Source organism: Pinus tabuliformis, chromosome J, assembly GCF_031772625.1.
Source record: "Pinus tabuliformis cultivar Carrire ecotype Pingquan chromosome J, CPIR1, whole genome shotgun sequence".
Classification (NCBI taxonomy): domain Eukaryota; kingdom Viridiplantae; phylum Streptophyta; class Pinopsida; order Pinales; family Pinaceae; genus Pinus; species Pinus tabuliformis.
The window spans coordinates 436,253,009-436,270,779 of record NC_142295.1 but is presented as its reverse complement, the minus strand read 5'-3'; the positions used below and the strand labels follow the sequence as shown (position 1 = coordinate 436,270,779).

General features: G+C 33.4%; 1 protein-coding gene across 1 annotated transcript; it reads left to right on the top strand.

The window, feature by feature from the left end:
* Window positions 1–16,312: 16,312 nt before the first annotated feature.
* Window positions 16,313–17,068, top strand: LOC149227678 (non-specific lipid-transfer protein 4-like). Its single transcript, XM_089375546.1, has 2 exons — window positions 16,313–16,773; window positions 16,865–17,068. Exons 1-2 carry the CDS (start codon window positions 16,400–16,402, stop codon window positions 16,872–16,874), a joined length of 384 nt encoding a protein of 127 aa, XP_089231672.1. The 5' UTR covers window positions 16,313–16,399; the 3' UTR covers window positions 16,875–17,068.
* Window positions 17,069–17,771: the final 703 nt, after the last annotated feature.

Here is a 17,771-nt window from a genome sequence, read left to right as displayed (position 1 = left end):
TGAATCAAAGACTTCTTTAAGTTCCATGAAAAGTGAAAATGCATCTTTCCTATATACTTTGTATCCTCTGATCCAGAACTCTATCAACGAATAAGATGTATTTATGATGTTTTGTCCAATTCAGACGTCTAGAATTTATTCCTACATTATGGTGTGTACTAGAAAGATGATGAAATTTATGTGGAGGAAATAGTGCAAAGATTGATTTAAGAAGGGCTTGTTCAAAGAAAATAGTGATCCCATTTAATGGCCATGTCCATTGGGCTTAAATACATAAACCTTTTTGCAAATTGTTGCTTCTTCCAAAATGTGTCGAATGCGATCGAGATCTAAAATGTGTAGCATCCTCCATAGTGACAACAAAGTCTAAGATTTAATGATACCAGTCGTAAGATGGTGATTTACATTGGTGAAAAGGAGAAGAATTCTATTCTAGGAATGCCAACAACTGTGACATTTCCCTCATATTTGCTCTGATTTTTGCAAGAGAATATCAGTTTCCAATTATAATATTGAAAAGTTTCCCACCAAGTTAGCAAGTGCATAATTGTTGAGTCTCTTCTTATCTGAGAATCGTTCACTTAAAAAGGTTCCATATGGATTGCTAATCATCTTAACGTCTCTCATAGTTCTTGATCTATTAGGAAACTTCAAAATAAGTTCAATCCCATCTTCTTTTGGGAAACTGAAGTAACTTGAGCTTCTCAGATTTAGTTATCTCTTGAAGATCTAGGATTTTCCTGAATAGATTTTCCATCTTTCTCACCTTCAATTTCTAGATCTTTTAGGGTGTGGAAGCCTACAATAATTTCCATCTAAGATTAGAGACCCTAAAAATCTAAAATATCTTAATTTAGACAATTGTTATAACTCAAAGGTGATTCCCCATGAAATATCCGAGCTTACTTCATTGAGCACACTTGACATAAATGCAGTTAAATTAAGTGAGAAAGAAAAATCAGAAACAAGTATTTGTAGATTCAAGGGTTTCATAAATTTGATGATGCTGAGAATATTCGTAGAGGTGAAGGTGAAAGAGGGAATAACGTTATCATCAGGAATTGAAGTGGGCATAATGGGAACTTGGGTGGACATGAGGCACTTATGTCTGGAATTTATAATAAAAGAAAACATATATCCTCTAATGGCCATTCTTCCTCAATACATGAAAAATATGTGTAACCTTCGAGTTTTCTTTATGTATAACTACCATGAGTTAACTTTTCTAAATTACTCTCGCAAGTTTCAAAATCTTGAATACCTACAATTGGTTGGTTGTCCCCATATAAAGGAGCTATCTCCATTGGGGTGGTTTCCAAATCTAAAGTATCTAAAGTTGTGAGGCTAGCCCAATTCAGAGGAGTTTTGCATAGGGAGCAATGGAAGGAAAGGGGAATTTTTGTTGTTGGAGAAGTTGGTTCTTAGAAGGTTGCCTATATTAGAAACCATTGTTGGACCATCAAATAATGGTTCCAAGAATGAAAGAACATTACCTAGATTCTATATGCTAAAGATAATGGATTGACCAATTTTGAAAATACTTCCCATTGATATGAACAAGCTAATGAAATATGAGAGAGATAATTGGCCAAAGACACTGGTGGAAAACAATAATTTGGAAAAATGATATTATGAAAATACACCTTGAAAAATTATTCATAAAATGGCAAGTGCAATTTTTATTCTACTCCGTTGTCATTAAATAAACATCTAATGTACATAATTTTTTTCTAATGATTTTTTGTTAATGTCTGTTACACAAGAAACCCCAACAGATGTCAAGGGGAGTTCAACCATAATATTCAAAGGAAGAGCTGCAAATAGAGAAGTTCTATTGCATTGTAAAGGAACCATTCTCAAAACTATTTTCTAAATATTTTTATATATTTTTAAACATAAATTATTTATTACATGCATTTTTTATATATATTTTTAATGTAAATTATTTATTACATGCATTTAAAAAAAAAATCCTTTTCCATTAATCACAAACAATTTCCATCTGAAAAGTGTTGGATAATTGCCATTGCAATAATTCCAATCTACAAATTTATATAAAATATTTAACATTGATTAAAAAGTGTCCATGTACAAATTTATATATACTAGTACAAACACATTAAAAATATTAATGTTACCTGATTAACTATGTATAACAAGGTTATGGGTCAACTTTAACTTAAGTAAAAAAAGGAATTATAAATGAATAGTATAAATAATAATGAGGAACTTATCATGGAGGAAATTTTAGAATTGGAATAATCTCGTATCCTAGGAACAACTTTAATTTAAGAAAAAAAAATATAAATGAATGTTATAAATAATAATCAAACTTATCAGTATTAGAATTCCAATAATCTCAAATCCCTAGGAAATTGGTGGGTGGAGCCACGTGGCATGAATATAATTTTTTAAATTTATTAAAAGTAATGGACCATTTTGCTAAATAAAATTTTGCTTATATATAAATGAATGTTATAAATAATAATAAGGAACTTATCATGGAAGAACTTATTAGAATTGGAATAATCTCAAATCCCTAGGAAATTGGTGGGCAGGGAGCCATGTGGCACAAATCTAATTGTTTCGTTGATAAGAAAGAAGAAATATTACATTGAGGAATTCAACCCTAAGTGTGATGTACAACAAAAAAAGGTTCATTGGAGCTAGCATTTCGTGCAGGGCAAAGGTTCTTATTGCTCAATTAAGGACCAACTCACATCAACTTCCGTGTGAAATAGGATAGTGGAAAAGGCCTAAAGAAGCTTGGGAAGAACGGGTGTGTACATTTTGCACATTTGGGTCTGTGGAATTGGAGAAACATTTCATTTTGGAATGCGATGCATTCAAAGACATCAGAGAAAGTTATGAGAACATTTTAGCATTAGTTTCTTAGTGGAAAAGGCCTAAAGAAGCTTGGGAAGAACGGGTGTGTACATTTTGCACATTTGGGTCTGTGGAATTGGAAAAACATTTCATTTTGGAATGCGATGCATTCAAAGACATCAGAGAAAGTTATGAGAACATTTTAGCATCAGTTTTTGGCATTGTCTTTTTAACGAAGGGATTGTTGGAAGGTTGGGCCAACTCATCATCAATTTGAATCGGAAAAGAATTGAATTGCAAAAAGCCAAAAATATAGAACTAATGGTCACATAGACTATTCTTAGAGTCGTGGACCTTAAAATATCATTTCATTTCATAAGCATTAAGGCTAAGCATACGTTGAGCATATTCCCTTGAGAATCAATCTAGACCCTCGTTTAAAAAAATTAAAAAAAATCAACCATCCTGATCCACCTTAAATTGAAATAAAAAACCTTCCGCAAATATTTAACATTGATTAAAAAGTAACAAGTATATTGATTAAAAAGTGACAAGTATATATGATGGATTGCACTTGGTTTTAAGTTGGTTTGTTAATTGCTTTGTTATTAACACAATGTTAATTGTTCATTTCGGATCTTTCATGAAACCTTTTTTTTTGAATTATTTTTTTTAATATTAAATTAGTGGAAATAAAAATTATAAACTTAAATTTTAATTTGAAATTGGAAATATTGATTAAATGTTGTTTATTTATTTCAATTTTTTCTTAAAATTATAATTAGGTAGATTGAGTTTTTTAAGTTTACTATTTGAAAATAATGAAAACTTATATACTTAGAATTTTTAATTTCATTTTTATCGGTTCATATGCATGCATGCATGTAATTTATCATTTATATTATTTAATTATTTAACAAAAAATTATATCTTTTAAATAGTGATATAATGATATAGATTTTGGATTAATCTTATGTTGATATAATTTTGATTTTTTACATTTAAGTATGACAGAGGTGTGTAATTCCTTTCATGCTTAAGAGAGAGTTGACATGTGACATTTTTATTTTTTTGTAAGCTTAGCATGACTACATCTTCGTCATGTCCAATATATCAACCCGATTAGGGCGGGGAATTGAACTGGTGACTTCACATCAAGGAGTGTCTTAACAAAGGATCCCTTCACTGTCTATCCAAGACCCCGTGGACGAGTTGACATGTGACATTTAAAAATATATTTATTAATAACAAAAAAAATTTCATTGTTAATTACAATTAAAACATTTTTATGTCCACTCAAATAATTATTGGACCAGAGGTGCTCTAAATCCCATTATTAATAATATTTTGTTTACATTTAAAAACAATAAAATAAGATGATATTTCTTTTCCATCTTGTATTTTTCTTTCTTTAATGACCATTTCCTTTTTTACCATTGTATTGTTTAGTAGGTTGCCTTTATTCTTGGTTCGGGATTATGTTTTTAAAGTAGGGATTTTAGTCGAATTTATTTTTAAAAGTCAATGAGCATTAGGGGAGGGAGGCTAGTAGTTGTGTGGCCTCCATACGCACCCAATTTAGACACCTGGCATACACAATCAGTTGTATGACACGCGTCCATCACGTGCCTCCATGTGTTACCTTCCCAAAGTGGACCTGAACTTCGGTTTTGGCACCAATTAGGGTTTCTTTTACGACGATTAGGGTTATGTTGTTTCATTCCCGTTAATTTATATCCAAGTCCGAACGTGGCTCGTTCTGATCCACCGATACTTGTGTGTGAGCGCCGCCTGTAGTTGTGTGTGAGTTGTTAGTTGATGGTGAGGTGAGGGAGGGTTTATCAGTTGTTATGGCATCTTGTTCGGTTATTGTGTTGTGTTGTTCGGATGTTGCGGTATGTTTTTCAACCATAGAGGTGGGGTGTGGACGCAGTAAAGGGTTTCTGCCCTTGGGTGGCATCACGTTTATGTAGGTTTGTATATCGTCGAAAGTGGTTGGGTTTCAAACAGACATGTGTTCGTAGTCTCTCGCTCACTCAACCCTGTTTGACCCGGCACTGGACACCATGGTCGGCTCGCTGCAGAAAACGTTTGGAGCTTGGTGTCCTTGTTCCCTGGTAGGATTCTTCATCCTTCCAGCCATACCTGCAATTGTGTTTGTCAATACATCTATTTTCTCAATATTCACACCATTTGTCTTCTTTGTATTAATCTCTACCTCTTTGTTCCTTCTATGGAGTATATGTGGCTTCAATTCGTGGGTTCTGTGGCTTAATTGGTGGCTTTTGTGGCTTAATTTGAAAAAACATTGGGGTTTATGCACTGGTTGGGTTTTTCGGTGGCTTGTTTTCCTTCTGTGAATGTATGGAGTATCTTTGGCTTCAATTCGTGGCTTAATTGGTGCCGTTTGTGGCTTAGGTTGAAAAAAATTAGGGTTTTTGCACTGGCTGGGTTTTTTGGTGGCTTGTTTTCCTTTTGTGAATGTTTGGAGTATCTGTGGCTTCAATTCGTGGCTTATGTGACTTAATTGGTGGCTTTTGTCGCTTAGGTTGAAAAATATTTTGGGGTTTTTGCATTGGTTGGGTTTTTCGGTGGCGAGTTTGCCTTCTGTGAATGTATGGAGTATCTATGGCTTCAATTCGTGGCTTTTGTGGCTTAATTGGTAGATTTTATGGCTTAGGTTGAAAAAAAAGTTTGGGGTTTATGCATTGGTTGGGTTTTTCAGTGGCTTGTTTGCCTTCTGTGAATGTATGGAGTATTTGTGGCTTCATATCATGGTTTTTGCAGTTTAATTGGTGGCATATGTGGCTTAGGTTGAATTTTTTTGGGGGGGCGATTTGCACTAGTTGGGTTTTTTGGTGGCTTGTTTTCCTTCGATGAATGTATGGAGTATTTGTGGATTCAATTGGTGGATTCTATGGCTCAGATTGAAAAACAATTGGGGTTTATGCACTAGTTGGGTTTTTCGATGGCTTGTTTTCCTTCTGTGAATGTATGGAGTATTTGTGGCTTCAATTCGTGGGTTCTGGTGGCTTAGCTTAAAAAAAAAAATAGAGGTTTTAGTACCATAATAATTACTCTGTATAATAGCCTCTGCATATTCCACTGAGTTACTCGAGCCAGACTCTGCATAATAATTTGTTTTTATAACAATCTTTGTTTGTATAATAATTTGTTTGTATAATTGTGCCTTCTTCAGATTGAGTTGCTCAAGCCAGTCTTTTCATAATAATTTGTTTGTATAATAGTCTTTGTTTGTATAACTATGACTTCTCTTGATTGAGTTGCTCAATCCAGTCTCTGCATAATAACTTGTTTTTATAACAATCTTTGTTTGTATAATAATATGTTTGTATAAATGTGGCTTCTCCAGATGGGGTTGTAACACATTCTAGTTTATTTGTGTTCTTACCACTTTTGTCTAAACACTGCCTTCTATGTGTCACACATGCTTAACTAGGAGACATACAAGATTATGATGTGAGAGGGTTCCTCGTGGTTGGGAAATAATCTGCAAAAGTGGGGTCTTGTTCTATATCTTTCTACAGTGGAAAAATAGTCAATTAATAAGACTTTCATGCTATAGGTGGTTAAATAACTGAAGTCATAAGAATTTGTTTGTATCAACATCTCTGCATATTCCACTGAGTTGGAGATAGTTTCTTGTTGATTATTGTTGTTGTGTATAGAATCCTAAGCCTTAACACTCTCAACATGGATTTTTTTGTATGCATCATATGGAACTTATATTTCTTAGGGGTTTAATTTCTAAGAATTCACATTGCTATAATGGCTACCTTCATCTCTATTTAGAGTTGCAATGAAAACCTTAAGTATTTCTTATTAGAGACAATTTCTTTCTTATTGTTATTGTTGTGTACAAAATCCTAAGCCTTGGCACTCTCAGCACGAATTTTTTGTATGCATTATATGGACCATCTATTTCTTAGGGGTTTAATTTCTATGAATTCACATTGCTACATGGCTACCTTCATCTCTCTTTATAGTTGCAACGAAAACCCTGAGTATTTCTTATTGGAGACAATTTCTTTCTGATTACTGCTGTTGTGTACTGAATCCTGAGCCTTGTCACTCTCAGCATGGATTTTTTGTATGCATCATATGGACCGTCTCTTTCTTAGGGGTTTAATTGCTATGAATTCACATTCCGATCATGGCTACCTTCATCTCTCTTTAGAGCTGCAACGAAAACCTTGAGTATTTCTTATTCAGTCGGAACACCAGGTTATTATGTGGATACTTGAGTTGCAACATTGTATTCTACAACTACAACTTTCATAATTGTAGTTGCTTTTGGGGTTATTGTAGCTTCTAGAGTTTTAATTGTGTTGTCTCATGGTGGAGTTGTAGCAGTTGTGGCTTCTCCAGATGGCATTGTAACACATTCTAGTTTATTTGTGTTCTTACCACTTTGCTCCAAACCCTACCTTTTATGTGTCACACATACTTAACTAGGAGACATACAAGATTATGATGAGAGAGGGTTCCTCGTGGTTGGGAAATAATCTGCAAAAGTGAGGTCTTGTTCTATAACTTTCTATGGTAGAAAATTAGTCAATTAATTATACTTTCATGTTGTAGGTGGTTAAATAACTGAAGATTATATAATTATGCAACCTTGTGGTGGCCTTCACAAGTAGTGTATCTCTGGGAAGTGGTAGCCTTGTTGAGGAAGGTTTCATAAGAGGAAGCATAGACTCTGTCATTCTTTTAGTATCATAATAATTTGTTTGTCATCACAATCTCTACATATTCCACTGGGTTGCTCGAGCCAGTATTAAAATTGACACCTATATTATTTACCCACATATAAGTGTCATTCATTCGTTGAACAAGATGATAACAAAAATAACCCTAAATTTCGGTTGTAGTTAAATTTGATTTAATTCTCAAGTGGATTAACTTCCAGCAATGAAATTCTTGAAGAATTTTTTGAGGCATTGCTAAATGAAATCTAGTTGGAGTGCTTATGTTATGTAACAACTAAATTATGGGTGAACTTAATAATTATGTTATGTAACAGTTGGAGTGCTTATGTAATAGTGGGAGTAATTATGTTATGTAATAGTTGGAGTGCTTATGTTATGTAACAGTTAGCCAGTTAGTTAGTTTCTGTTACATGTCAGTTAGTTATTTTTTGTAACATTATAAATTATGCATGATTTTTGTAATCAGTTGGTTTTTGTAATATTGTAATTTAGTTAGCAATTAGTTAGTTCTTGTAACATGCCAGTTAGTTATTTTTGTAACATTATAAATTATAACCATACTAGAAACATATTGTTTATTTAACTATTATATTAAACCGTATGTTTGTCTTTTGAACTGTATCCAAATACACATTGGAACTTACATTGCAACAAACCAAAAATGGATAGTAACTTCATCCACATTGCAACTTGGTTATAAACAAAAACTTCATGCCACCCCTATGCTTGATGGCATCCATTCTCTAAATTGCCCAAACTTGTTGAAGTGCCTGCCTCAGCCAAGTTTCTGCCATATGCTTGAGTCCAATTTACTCCTTGTAACCATGGAGGGATTGAATAGTCGAATTGTCAACTTGTGCTACTAACCCCAACACTAACTAGAAGTGTCCTATAATACATAAGATTTACCCCTACACTGGTAGGTGCATAGGGGGTGGGTATAACCCCTGGCTGATAGTGGGGGACTTAGATGTTAATTAGGTCCTGGTACTATGGTGTATGATATGAAATTTGGTCTAAAGTGTTGGACATAATCCTGTTTTCCTCCAATTGACTTGCACCATACTCTTCCCTGTCTGTCACCCCTTCTTTTTCCAGCACTTGTTGATCCTTTCTTTCCTCCCTCTCTTTCCTTGCCAACTATTTTTAATGTTCCTTCTTGTCCCTTGTTTTTTGTCTTTCGATCCTTTCCTTTGCCCGAGTTATTGCTGTTGCAATCCTTGAATCTCTCTTTCCCTTGGCCAAATCCCTCTTTCTCTCTTTAGATTCCTGAATTTCAAGTTTTCTACGCTCAAAATTGAACATTATGTTCATATATTCTTTAGAGGTGAATAAATATGAACTCCTCTCTAACCAAACATAGTCTATTGTTGAATGCGTTGATGAGGCCTTCACTCTCTCTACTGGTAGCTTTAGGAACCTACCAAGTATTGTTTACTTCGTTGTCACATGCTCCTGATGGCTTGACACTTGCCTTTCAACCTCAGTGAAACCTAATTGAACCCCATTGTTGTCCTCATTTGGTACTTCATTCTATATAGAATCTTCTTCCAGTGATCCATTGTCCACAAAATAATGAACACGTTTAGTGCCCAACTCTTTTGGTTGAGAAGGAATTACCATGCTTTCATCATTGGTGGATGACACATTATGCTTGTTGTTATTGATCATGTCCTCTGCCAACCATGATGGTGGGGTTACTTGGGCTGGAAATCTCAATTGGTAATTGTTGATTCTTGTTACATTCTCATTTGAAACCACATTTGCAATGTCATTTTCATGAAAAACTGCCTCATTTGGAATATCACATGCAGAATTAGTAGGTGATTCAGTGGGTGGCAGCCTCCATGTTATTAACAATTGGTTCATCACTGAATTGTGTCTCACATCCATGAAATTCATCATCATAGAAGTTCCCTTAAGAAATGGATATCATATCTTCAACAACAATAGCATATTCTTGTTAATCCACGTCTTCTTAGGCATCAACCTGGTCATGTAAGTCCTCTACTTCCTAACCTTCCACAACAAATGCCTCGCTGCAACCAATATCATTAATAAGAGCATCAACATTCAATGGCCAAATTCCAGTCCTCCTAAATCCAACCTTGATATTATAAGGTGTTAAATCCCTTTTAAATACTTTACTTGCAAGCTTCGCTAGCTCAACATTTTTTACCTCCACCTCTGGATTCTTTGCCATCTATGAAACTCGCTCTACCCTGAAATAGTTATTGAAAGGCCCAAAGACGCTGACCTCAAGGGGTTGCAATATGTGAGTGGTATAAGTTGGCAATCTTAATAAGTCAATGCCCAAATGGTTGGCCTCCTCAATTGTCTACATAGCCATGTGGCTTCCATGGCCATCTAAAATTAGTAGGTGTCTATTTTTCAGGCGAGACGTCACCTAGCATAGATGCAGAAAAGTGAAAAAGAAAATTCAAGAAGAGTTCATTTGTCATCCATGCATGGGGATGTGCATCCGTGCACGCACCTGGTTCACAATTATGTATATAGTTTTTAAGTTGTGTTTTTCTTTTGAATAAATAAAAACCTGGGATTGAAGAATCAATTGCATTGACACAACAAAGTATAGTGATACACTCCCTACTCATAGGCAAAAATTTTGGCACATTTATGCTTCCTCTTTTGGCAACTACCCTCATGCCACAATTCCTTCCATCTTGTAAGCTTGTTTCGTGACAGTTCCATATATGGTTTGGAGAATAAGAGTGATTCTCATATGCACGGGAAAGGATGTCATAGAACTTAGACACAATTGTAGGGCATAAATTTAAAGCCATATCTCTGTGAAGACCCTATGTTGTTCATAAGGCAAGGTCTAGATGTCTTTTTTTAAAACCCACTCCACCAAGATTTGCCAGGAAACCCATCTTTGAAGGGGTTTGGCCTCCCCTGACAGATTTGAGCTACTGTGGAAATGAGTTGTATCAACTCTAGCCCGTGTCCCATTTGGGTGATCTCCTTACACCACACAACCACCTCAGCCTCCTCCTCTTTATTCATAACAGTAACATGCCCTCTACGCTTTGTATGAGTGAGCCCATTTATCCAATAATGTATGCTTGAGGTTGAAATTCCATGTTTTTTTGTAGATGCACGTATTGAATATCGCCTGAACTCTATTTCATCAATTGATCCTAGCATGTATTCCTTTTTCCACCCTCTTATGGCATTGATATTCTTCATTGGACTTACACCTTGTATTGTGGTTGAGGATGGCTTTGTGGTAGATGGCTAGACAATAGGATCTACCACCACATGGGCATTCTCAACATCATTGCAGGGAGAATTGGCAACATTGACATCATCAACCGTTTCATCTTCTGATGACATGCATCACAATTGGGAACCCTTGGTTCGTCACCTCCACCTGTTCCTTATACGATTTGCAATTGAAACTCGTGCCATGGCTTCAACAACATGCATACTGTTAAAATTTATTTATGTTAGTGGAAGTTGTTTCAACAATATAAACTCAGCCTTATTTGAATAAGAAATTTAAATATGAAAAGGGTAATCAATAATTGCAACCTACATAATAGAAACTCAGCCTTATTTATTTCCTCAAATTTAAATATGAACAGGTTAATCGATACTTTCAACCTGCATATATTTGAATAAGAAATTTATGTGTTTTCATCAACTTGAATCTCCATCCATAAATTTCAAGACTTAATTTGATAGAAATAGCAGGCCTATGTGTTTGATAGAAATATCAAGACTAAATTTAGCTTGAACATAATCATGCATCCTGAGCAGGTCATCAAATCCATAATATCCCGATCAAAATCAAAAAGAAAATTGAAGGGTACTGAAAATTGTCTCTTTACAAATGCTAGGAATAGGTGTTGGTTAATTGAAATAAGTTTTAAATTCATTTGTTGTTAAGGTCACTAAAAAAGTGACTAAAAGTTGCAGTGTTTGATCGTATCTTAAAACACTCCAGTTCTCTACATTGTCAACTACAACTTCTTCCAATTATGCAATTGTGCCACAAGTTTAGTTGTTAACATGCTGACTCTCTCTTTGGATAGATTGTAATGGAAATCTCCTTTGATTAGATTCAAAATTATTAGTCTTTTGATATATTGTAATGGAAATATCCTTTGATTTGATTCAGAATGATTAGTCTTCTGATATATTGTAATGGAAATCTCCTTTGATTTGATTCAGAATTATTTGTCTTCTGAGATGTAGAAGTTTTAGAGGGGATTACCCATAATAATTTCCACCCTGCCTCCTTTAAAATGATAACTAAAGCCTTGAAATCTTACAACGAAAGAGGCTTATGTTGCTCATACAAAATTGAATTCCTTAGCAATTGTGAATATGTCTCCTCCATTGTAACTACCTTATGTTCATTTTCCATTTGTGTCTCAACTAACTGAAAACTAACATACTACAGTTTCCTTTTAAAATAAACCAGAAACTTCCAAGCGATTTTGAAACAAATTTATTCATTTTTTCTTAGAGGCATGACATGACCAAACATCCACGTTATTGCATACAAGCTGCCAAATTGCGTTGATTAAGGAATGATCAGGCCTATGTGTTCTGACTGAGATGCTCTGGTATTTTTATCACTATTTTCTTTATTGGGCATGATTAATTTTTTTGTCTTTGTTGACTTAGATGCTATGTTTTTTTTGTCTGCAATTTCACACACATAAGCCAAATGTTTTTTACAATTTCTAATTTTTGGTATTCTCTAGTTTATGGTTGTTATGACGCAGCCTTAAAATTCTTGGAAAGAAAAACACTAGAAAAAAATAAAAACAGTAAACACAGTTTAAAATAATAATAATAAAAAAAAAGCATAAAAAGATTAAAACAAGCCTAAAAACAATACCTATAAACCATAAAACCCTAACATAAGAGAAAAAATGAAAAGATGAGCATGTAGAGGTGCTTCTTTGGTTGGAGAAAATGTTGTAGCAATCACTAGTATGAAACCATAATTTCTTGTTGCACTGTGAAACAATAAACCTTGGCAATATGTCAATGTTATGATGCCATATATATCCTTATCTCATATTGTGGCTTGCAGTCATCGTGGGAGAGAAAAATGCATGGAGGGGAGAGAATGAGTGAATTTGGCACCTTTGGTGGGTCAAAGAGACAAACTTGCGAGTTTGACTCTATTGATGAAAAACACCTTTCAAAGATTATCTAATCCATACTCACAATTCAACAAGTATGGAACATAAGATCTATTTCACTGCCTTATACATTATACAGTTATACTTCTTCATTATGGCAAGACTGCCTTATACATTAGACATTCATGTTATGGCAAGACTGGACTTCAACATTATTTTGACAAAAATATCAGGCCTATGTGTTTGATAGAAATATCAACTTGTGTGTTTTGACTCAAATGCTTTGGTATTTTTGTCTCTATTGTCTTTGTTGGGCATGATTAATTTTTTGTCTCTATTGACTCAGATGCTATGGTTTTTTGTCTGCAATTTCACACACATAAGCTAAATTGCATGTTGGCCATGATTAATTTGTTCTTTGTTGACTCAGATGCTATGGTTTTTTGTTTGCAATTTCACACACAAAAGATAAATTGCACACACAGTTCTTTCATATGGTAAATTAATGGTAGATTTGGAAGATTAAAAATAACATAAATAAATAAAGGGAAAAAAATGAAGTTTATATTGTAAATTAATGGAAGATTTAAAAAACAGAAAGAAAATACTTGAATTATTCAAACTTGATTACAATGTGCATCGTCTATGTTGGAGTGAATCTAGCTGAAAATGAGTAGAATGAAAGTTTATGAAGCAATTGTGAGGTGGTTTTATAGATTTTTGTTGTTGAATTTGATTGGAAGGGAGGATTGACATGGATTGTTTTTTTCCAAATTCAAATGTGTGTTGTGGATTGATTTGGATGTCATCCAATGGATGATAAACTCTTATGGTTGATCCTTGTGTTTTCCTTTGTGTTTTCTTATGTTTAATACCTGAATCCTGTGTTTAATTCCTGAATCTTGTGTGTTGGTGTCATTTATTGCTTTGAGCGGGTTGCATTGATGAACATATATGTAGTTATAGTTTACACATATATTCTCTATTCTTGCACAGGTAGTAATGAACTTTGGTCATAACTGCTCCAGTTTATATTTATTGGGGTCGGTGTGATGTGATATGTGTAGTGTTGGATAGTATGGGATGCAAGTTTTACTTGTTCATTTTGTCTTGTTTTCTAAATCAAATCTAGAAGTACTTGGGACAGGGTGTCTTGTCAAATTGTGATACTAAAAATAGTGTTAGAATATTGTAAGCCCAATCAATATATAAACTCATTTTAAACATATTTGAATAACTTCTATAACTTAATACAACTTATTTATATTTTACCTATGAAAAACAATTTATTACATTTTAATAGTTATATAAAGCCTTATAACAATCCTTACACCAATAAATCCATCTCCCCTATGTTATGTTTCGGATGTTTTTATTTATATATTTATAAATATTTTAAATTTTAAATTTTATTTATTAATTTAATTTTAATTATCGTATTTAAAATAAGCTTTTTAAATCAATCACACATCAATAACCAATCACCGCTATAAATTCTAAGATGCATTAATGGAGATCATGCAATTGATCGGAAAATAATCAACTCAGTACAGTATACAATATAGGCCCACTACAACGATAAAAACTACACTAACGCAATCCAAAGCAGAACTGATAATTCATATAGCATTTTAAAATTGTTGAGAATATTACACACAGATTAAAGTTTTATAAATATTTGGCCTAAGCTCTCTTTGTTTTTTTCCAAATAATTGCACAGTGCATCATAATCTATCAATGTCAATCAGCAATCATATTATTAAATGCATGGAATACATTTTCTTTGATAAAATTTTAATTTTTTTCCAAATACGTTAAATCATCATGAATGATCTATCTTGATTTCGATCGATTCATATCTCCCCTAAAAGTCCAGTACAAAATCCCAATTATAAGTGCAAATATCATTAATCTTATAAATATAGTAGTAATGAATTAGAAAAAAATTTAAATCGACATTAGATGCGGAAGAATAATTAAAAATTTCAGGATAGTAAAGAATATTCAATATAATGTAGTGTAGTGAGGTATATATTAATTAATTTATGTGAATTTTTATTTTTATCAAATTATTAGTAATTTTTTTAATTTGATGGGTTGAAGAATAATTAAAAAATAATTAATGTATAACCTAAAGTATATATTAATTGATTTATATATTAATATAATTATATTAATAAATGTGGTTGATATTGTTTATAGGCATATATTAATCATATGCATAATTATATTAATAAATGTGGTTGAAAGACCTCGACAGTATAGATTTAATATTAATATTAGTATTGATATTAATAAATATATAATAATAAAAATAATATTATAAAATAATAATAATGATAATGGATGAATAAAGTCAAGGGATGTGTATTATAAACTCTACCGCAGAGATTATTTAATATTATTAAACCTAACAGACTAATATTATAAACTTTAGAGATTATAAACCCAAGGGACTAATTCTCAAATTGTGATAATGTTTGTCATAATGCAACGTTCGATAAATTTCTTCCCCATTCAAATGTCACAACATCAAACCCTAATGTTATTATAAACCAAAGAGATTTTACAATAAATATCAATATTGATAAATATATAATAATAAAAATAATATTATCAAATAATTATTATATTATCAAATAATAATAATAATAATAATAATAATGTGATGTTTGATATATTTCTTCACCATTCAAATGTCACAACATCAAAACCTAATATTATTATAAACTCAGGGATTAAAAATACAGAGGATTAATGTTTTAAACCCTAGGTATATTAAACCCAAGGAATTAATATTATATACCCAATAAATTAATAAACCCTAAGGCAACATTGAATAAATTACAATGTAATATAACATTACGACAATGAGTATCAAATTAATGTCATCTTGCAATAATATTTGTCACAATGCTATGAATTGATTTTTGTACCATGCAAATGTCACAATACAAGGCCTTATTATAATATCATAGTGTGACTTTGAAATACCTACAATATAATATAAAATTCGGACAATACTTATCATATTACTTGTCATAATGCAAAATTACATATATTTTTGCACCATTCAAACAATTATACCAAATATTATAAACCCTAACAATATAAAATCAATATTATAAACTTTAACCTTAAACCCAATATAAAATCAATATTATAAAACCTAACATTAAACCCAATATTAAAACCATTAAAATTCATCCCAAAGATAAAAATACGTAAGCCCACTGGAAATGACCAAAACACCTTTAAGAAACTGGACTAATATTGAATTGCACCATACCCCCACACACTACGACGTAACAGTACAGTCTCAATCATGAATCGCACGGCTTACAGACGCTGAAATGTTTTCAATGTTGGAGAGGGAACGGTTTAAAGATACAGGGAAAAATACACGTGTTGTAAGCTAAATGATTAGGTATCGAGAATTGAACAAAATAACCTACTTACTGCTTTAGCATTAAAACCAAAATTCATTTGCCTACCAAACATTATCGCGAGTCATTGAATCACTTCAATACATGGACTGTCATCCACAGAGGTTCTTGTTGGGTATTAAACGTTCCACTGACAAATTTGTGTATTTATACTCATCAAATTCCATGTTTGAGAGATCAAGCCACGGACGATTCGACTGTCTGAAGTGGAGTAGAAGCGGAGATAGTGTGAGTCTTGATCAGCCACAGGAGAAGAGAAAAACAAAGTTTGATCATGGCGGGATCTAGCAGCAAGCGCAACGCTGTAGTGCTGGTCGGAGCAGTTGCCATTTTTCTAGTGTCTATGGAGATAATGGTGATGCAAGCAGAATCTGCTGGCGTAAGTTGTGGAACCGTCACCTCGGATCTGACTCAATGTGTTGGATATCTCATGTCTGGCCAGGGAAAACCAACTCCCGGTTGCTGCGGAGGAGTGAAAAGTTTGGCAGCTCTCGCCAACACAACCCCTGCAAGGAGGGCAGTGTGCAGTTGCCTGAAGAGTGCATATTCCCAATTCCCCAACGTTAATTCAGCTGCTGTCTCTGGTCTCCCGGGCTCCTGCGGTGTTAATCTTCCCTTCAAAATTTCTCTGCAGACCAATTGCAACACGTACCTTCCATTCCCTCCCTTGTTATCATTTTAATTTCCATGTACCATTTATCTCTCTAACTGATTTTGATTTTGTTTTGGTTGGTTGCAGGATCAGTTGAAAGGCTTCTTGGTTCTTGTGGCACTGTCCGATGGAAATATGCATAGCTAGTTCTACGTAGATTGTAGAGTTAATTATTGCAGTGTTGCTATCTTCTCTATGTATCGTGATCACTTTCGTTGTGATCATGTAGTAATAATGCCATCAAATATGATATTTAAATAAAATGTATACGGACTTTTACCGTTGCTTTCACATGGAAATGAAGGCTCATAGTTTTTTTTTTTTTTTCATTTTCTTTAATGGGCTAGCTGTGTATATTTATGAGTATGTGATGTTGTCTTTTTTTCAGATTAGAAAGAGAAATGAGCCAAAGCCTACCCATCTGGAAAATCCTTGTAGATAAATCCTATTTTCAGGGAGGAGGAGTTCTAATGTGAAGAGTTTGCCCACAATCTAGCTACAGTTCTTAGAAGAGATGTGAGATGTGTATTGAACTTGAGTGAACACGCAGGAAATATAATATAGATAATTTGTGAGTGTAACACGCTGGAAATATAATACTTTAATCGAGCAATAGCATTTAAGACATTGATGATGTGGTTGGAGTCGTTGAATAACTAAAGAGAACCCAAGCTTTTGAAGAAAAGAAAAAGAGATATAAAATTTTCATTATTATTTCAATGTTGGCTTTAGACATGAAAATAATTCAAGTGGCTTTGGTACACCACGAGACCACAAACATTGTTGCGAGAACTCTTATCGAAGAAACACCCGCCAATGGCTTTAATGGCTTTGTCCACCCTCGTAGCTTTGGATATCTTTTGTCACTAAGGTCTTGTAAAAATCACATAGTCCGAGCACCTATGTAGATAGGGTTTTGTAAAAATCACATAGACCGAGCACCTATGTAGATAGATGTATGATATGTAGATAGATATATGAAAGGAAGGATATT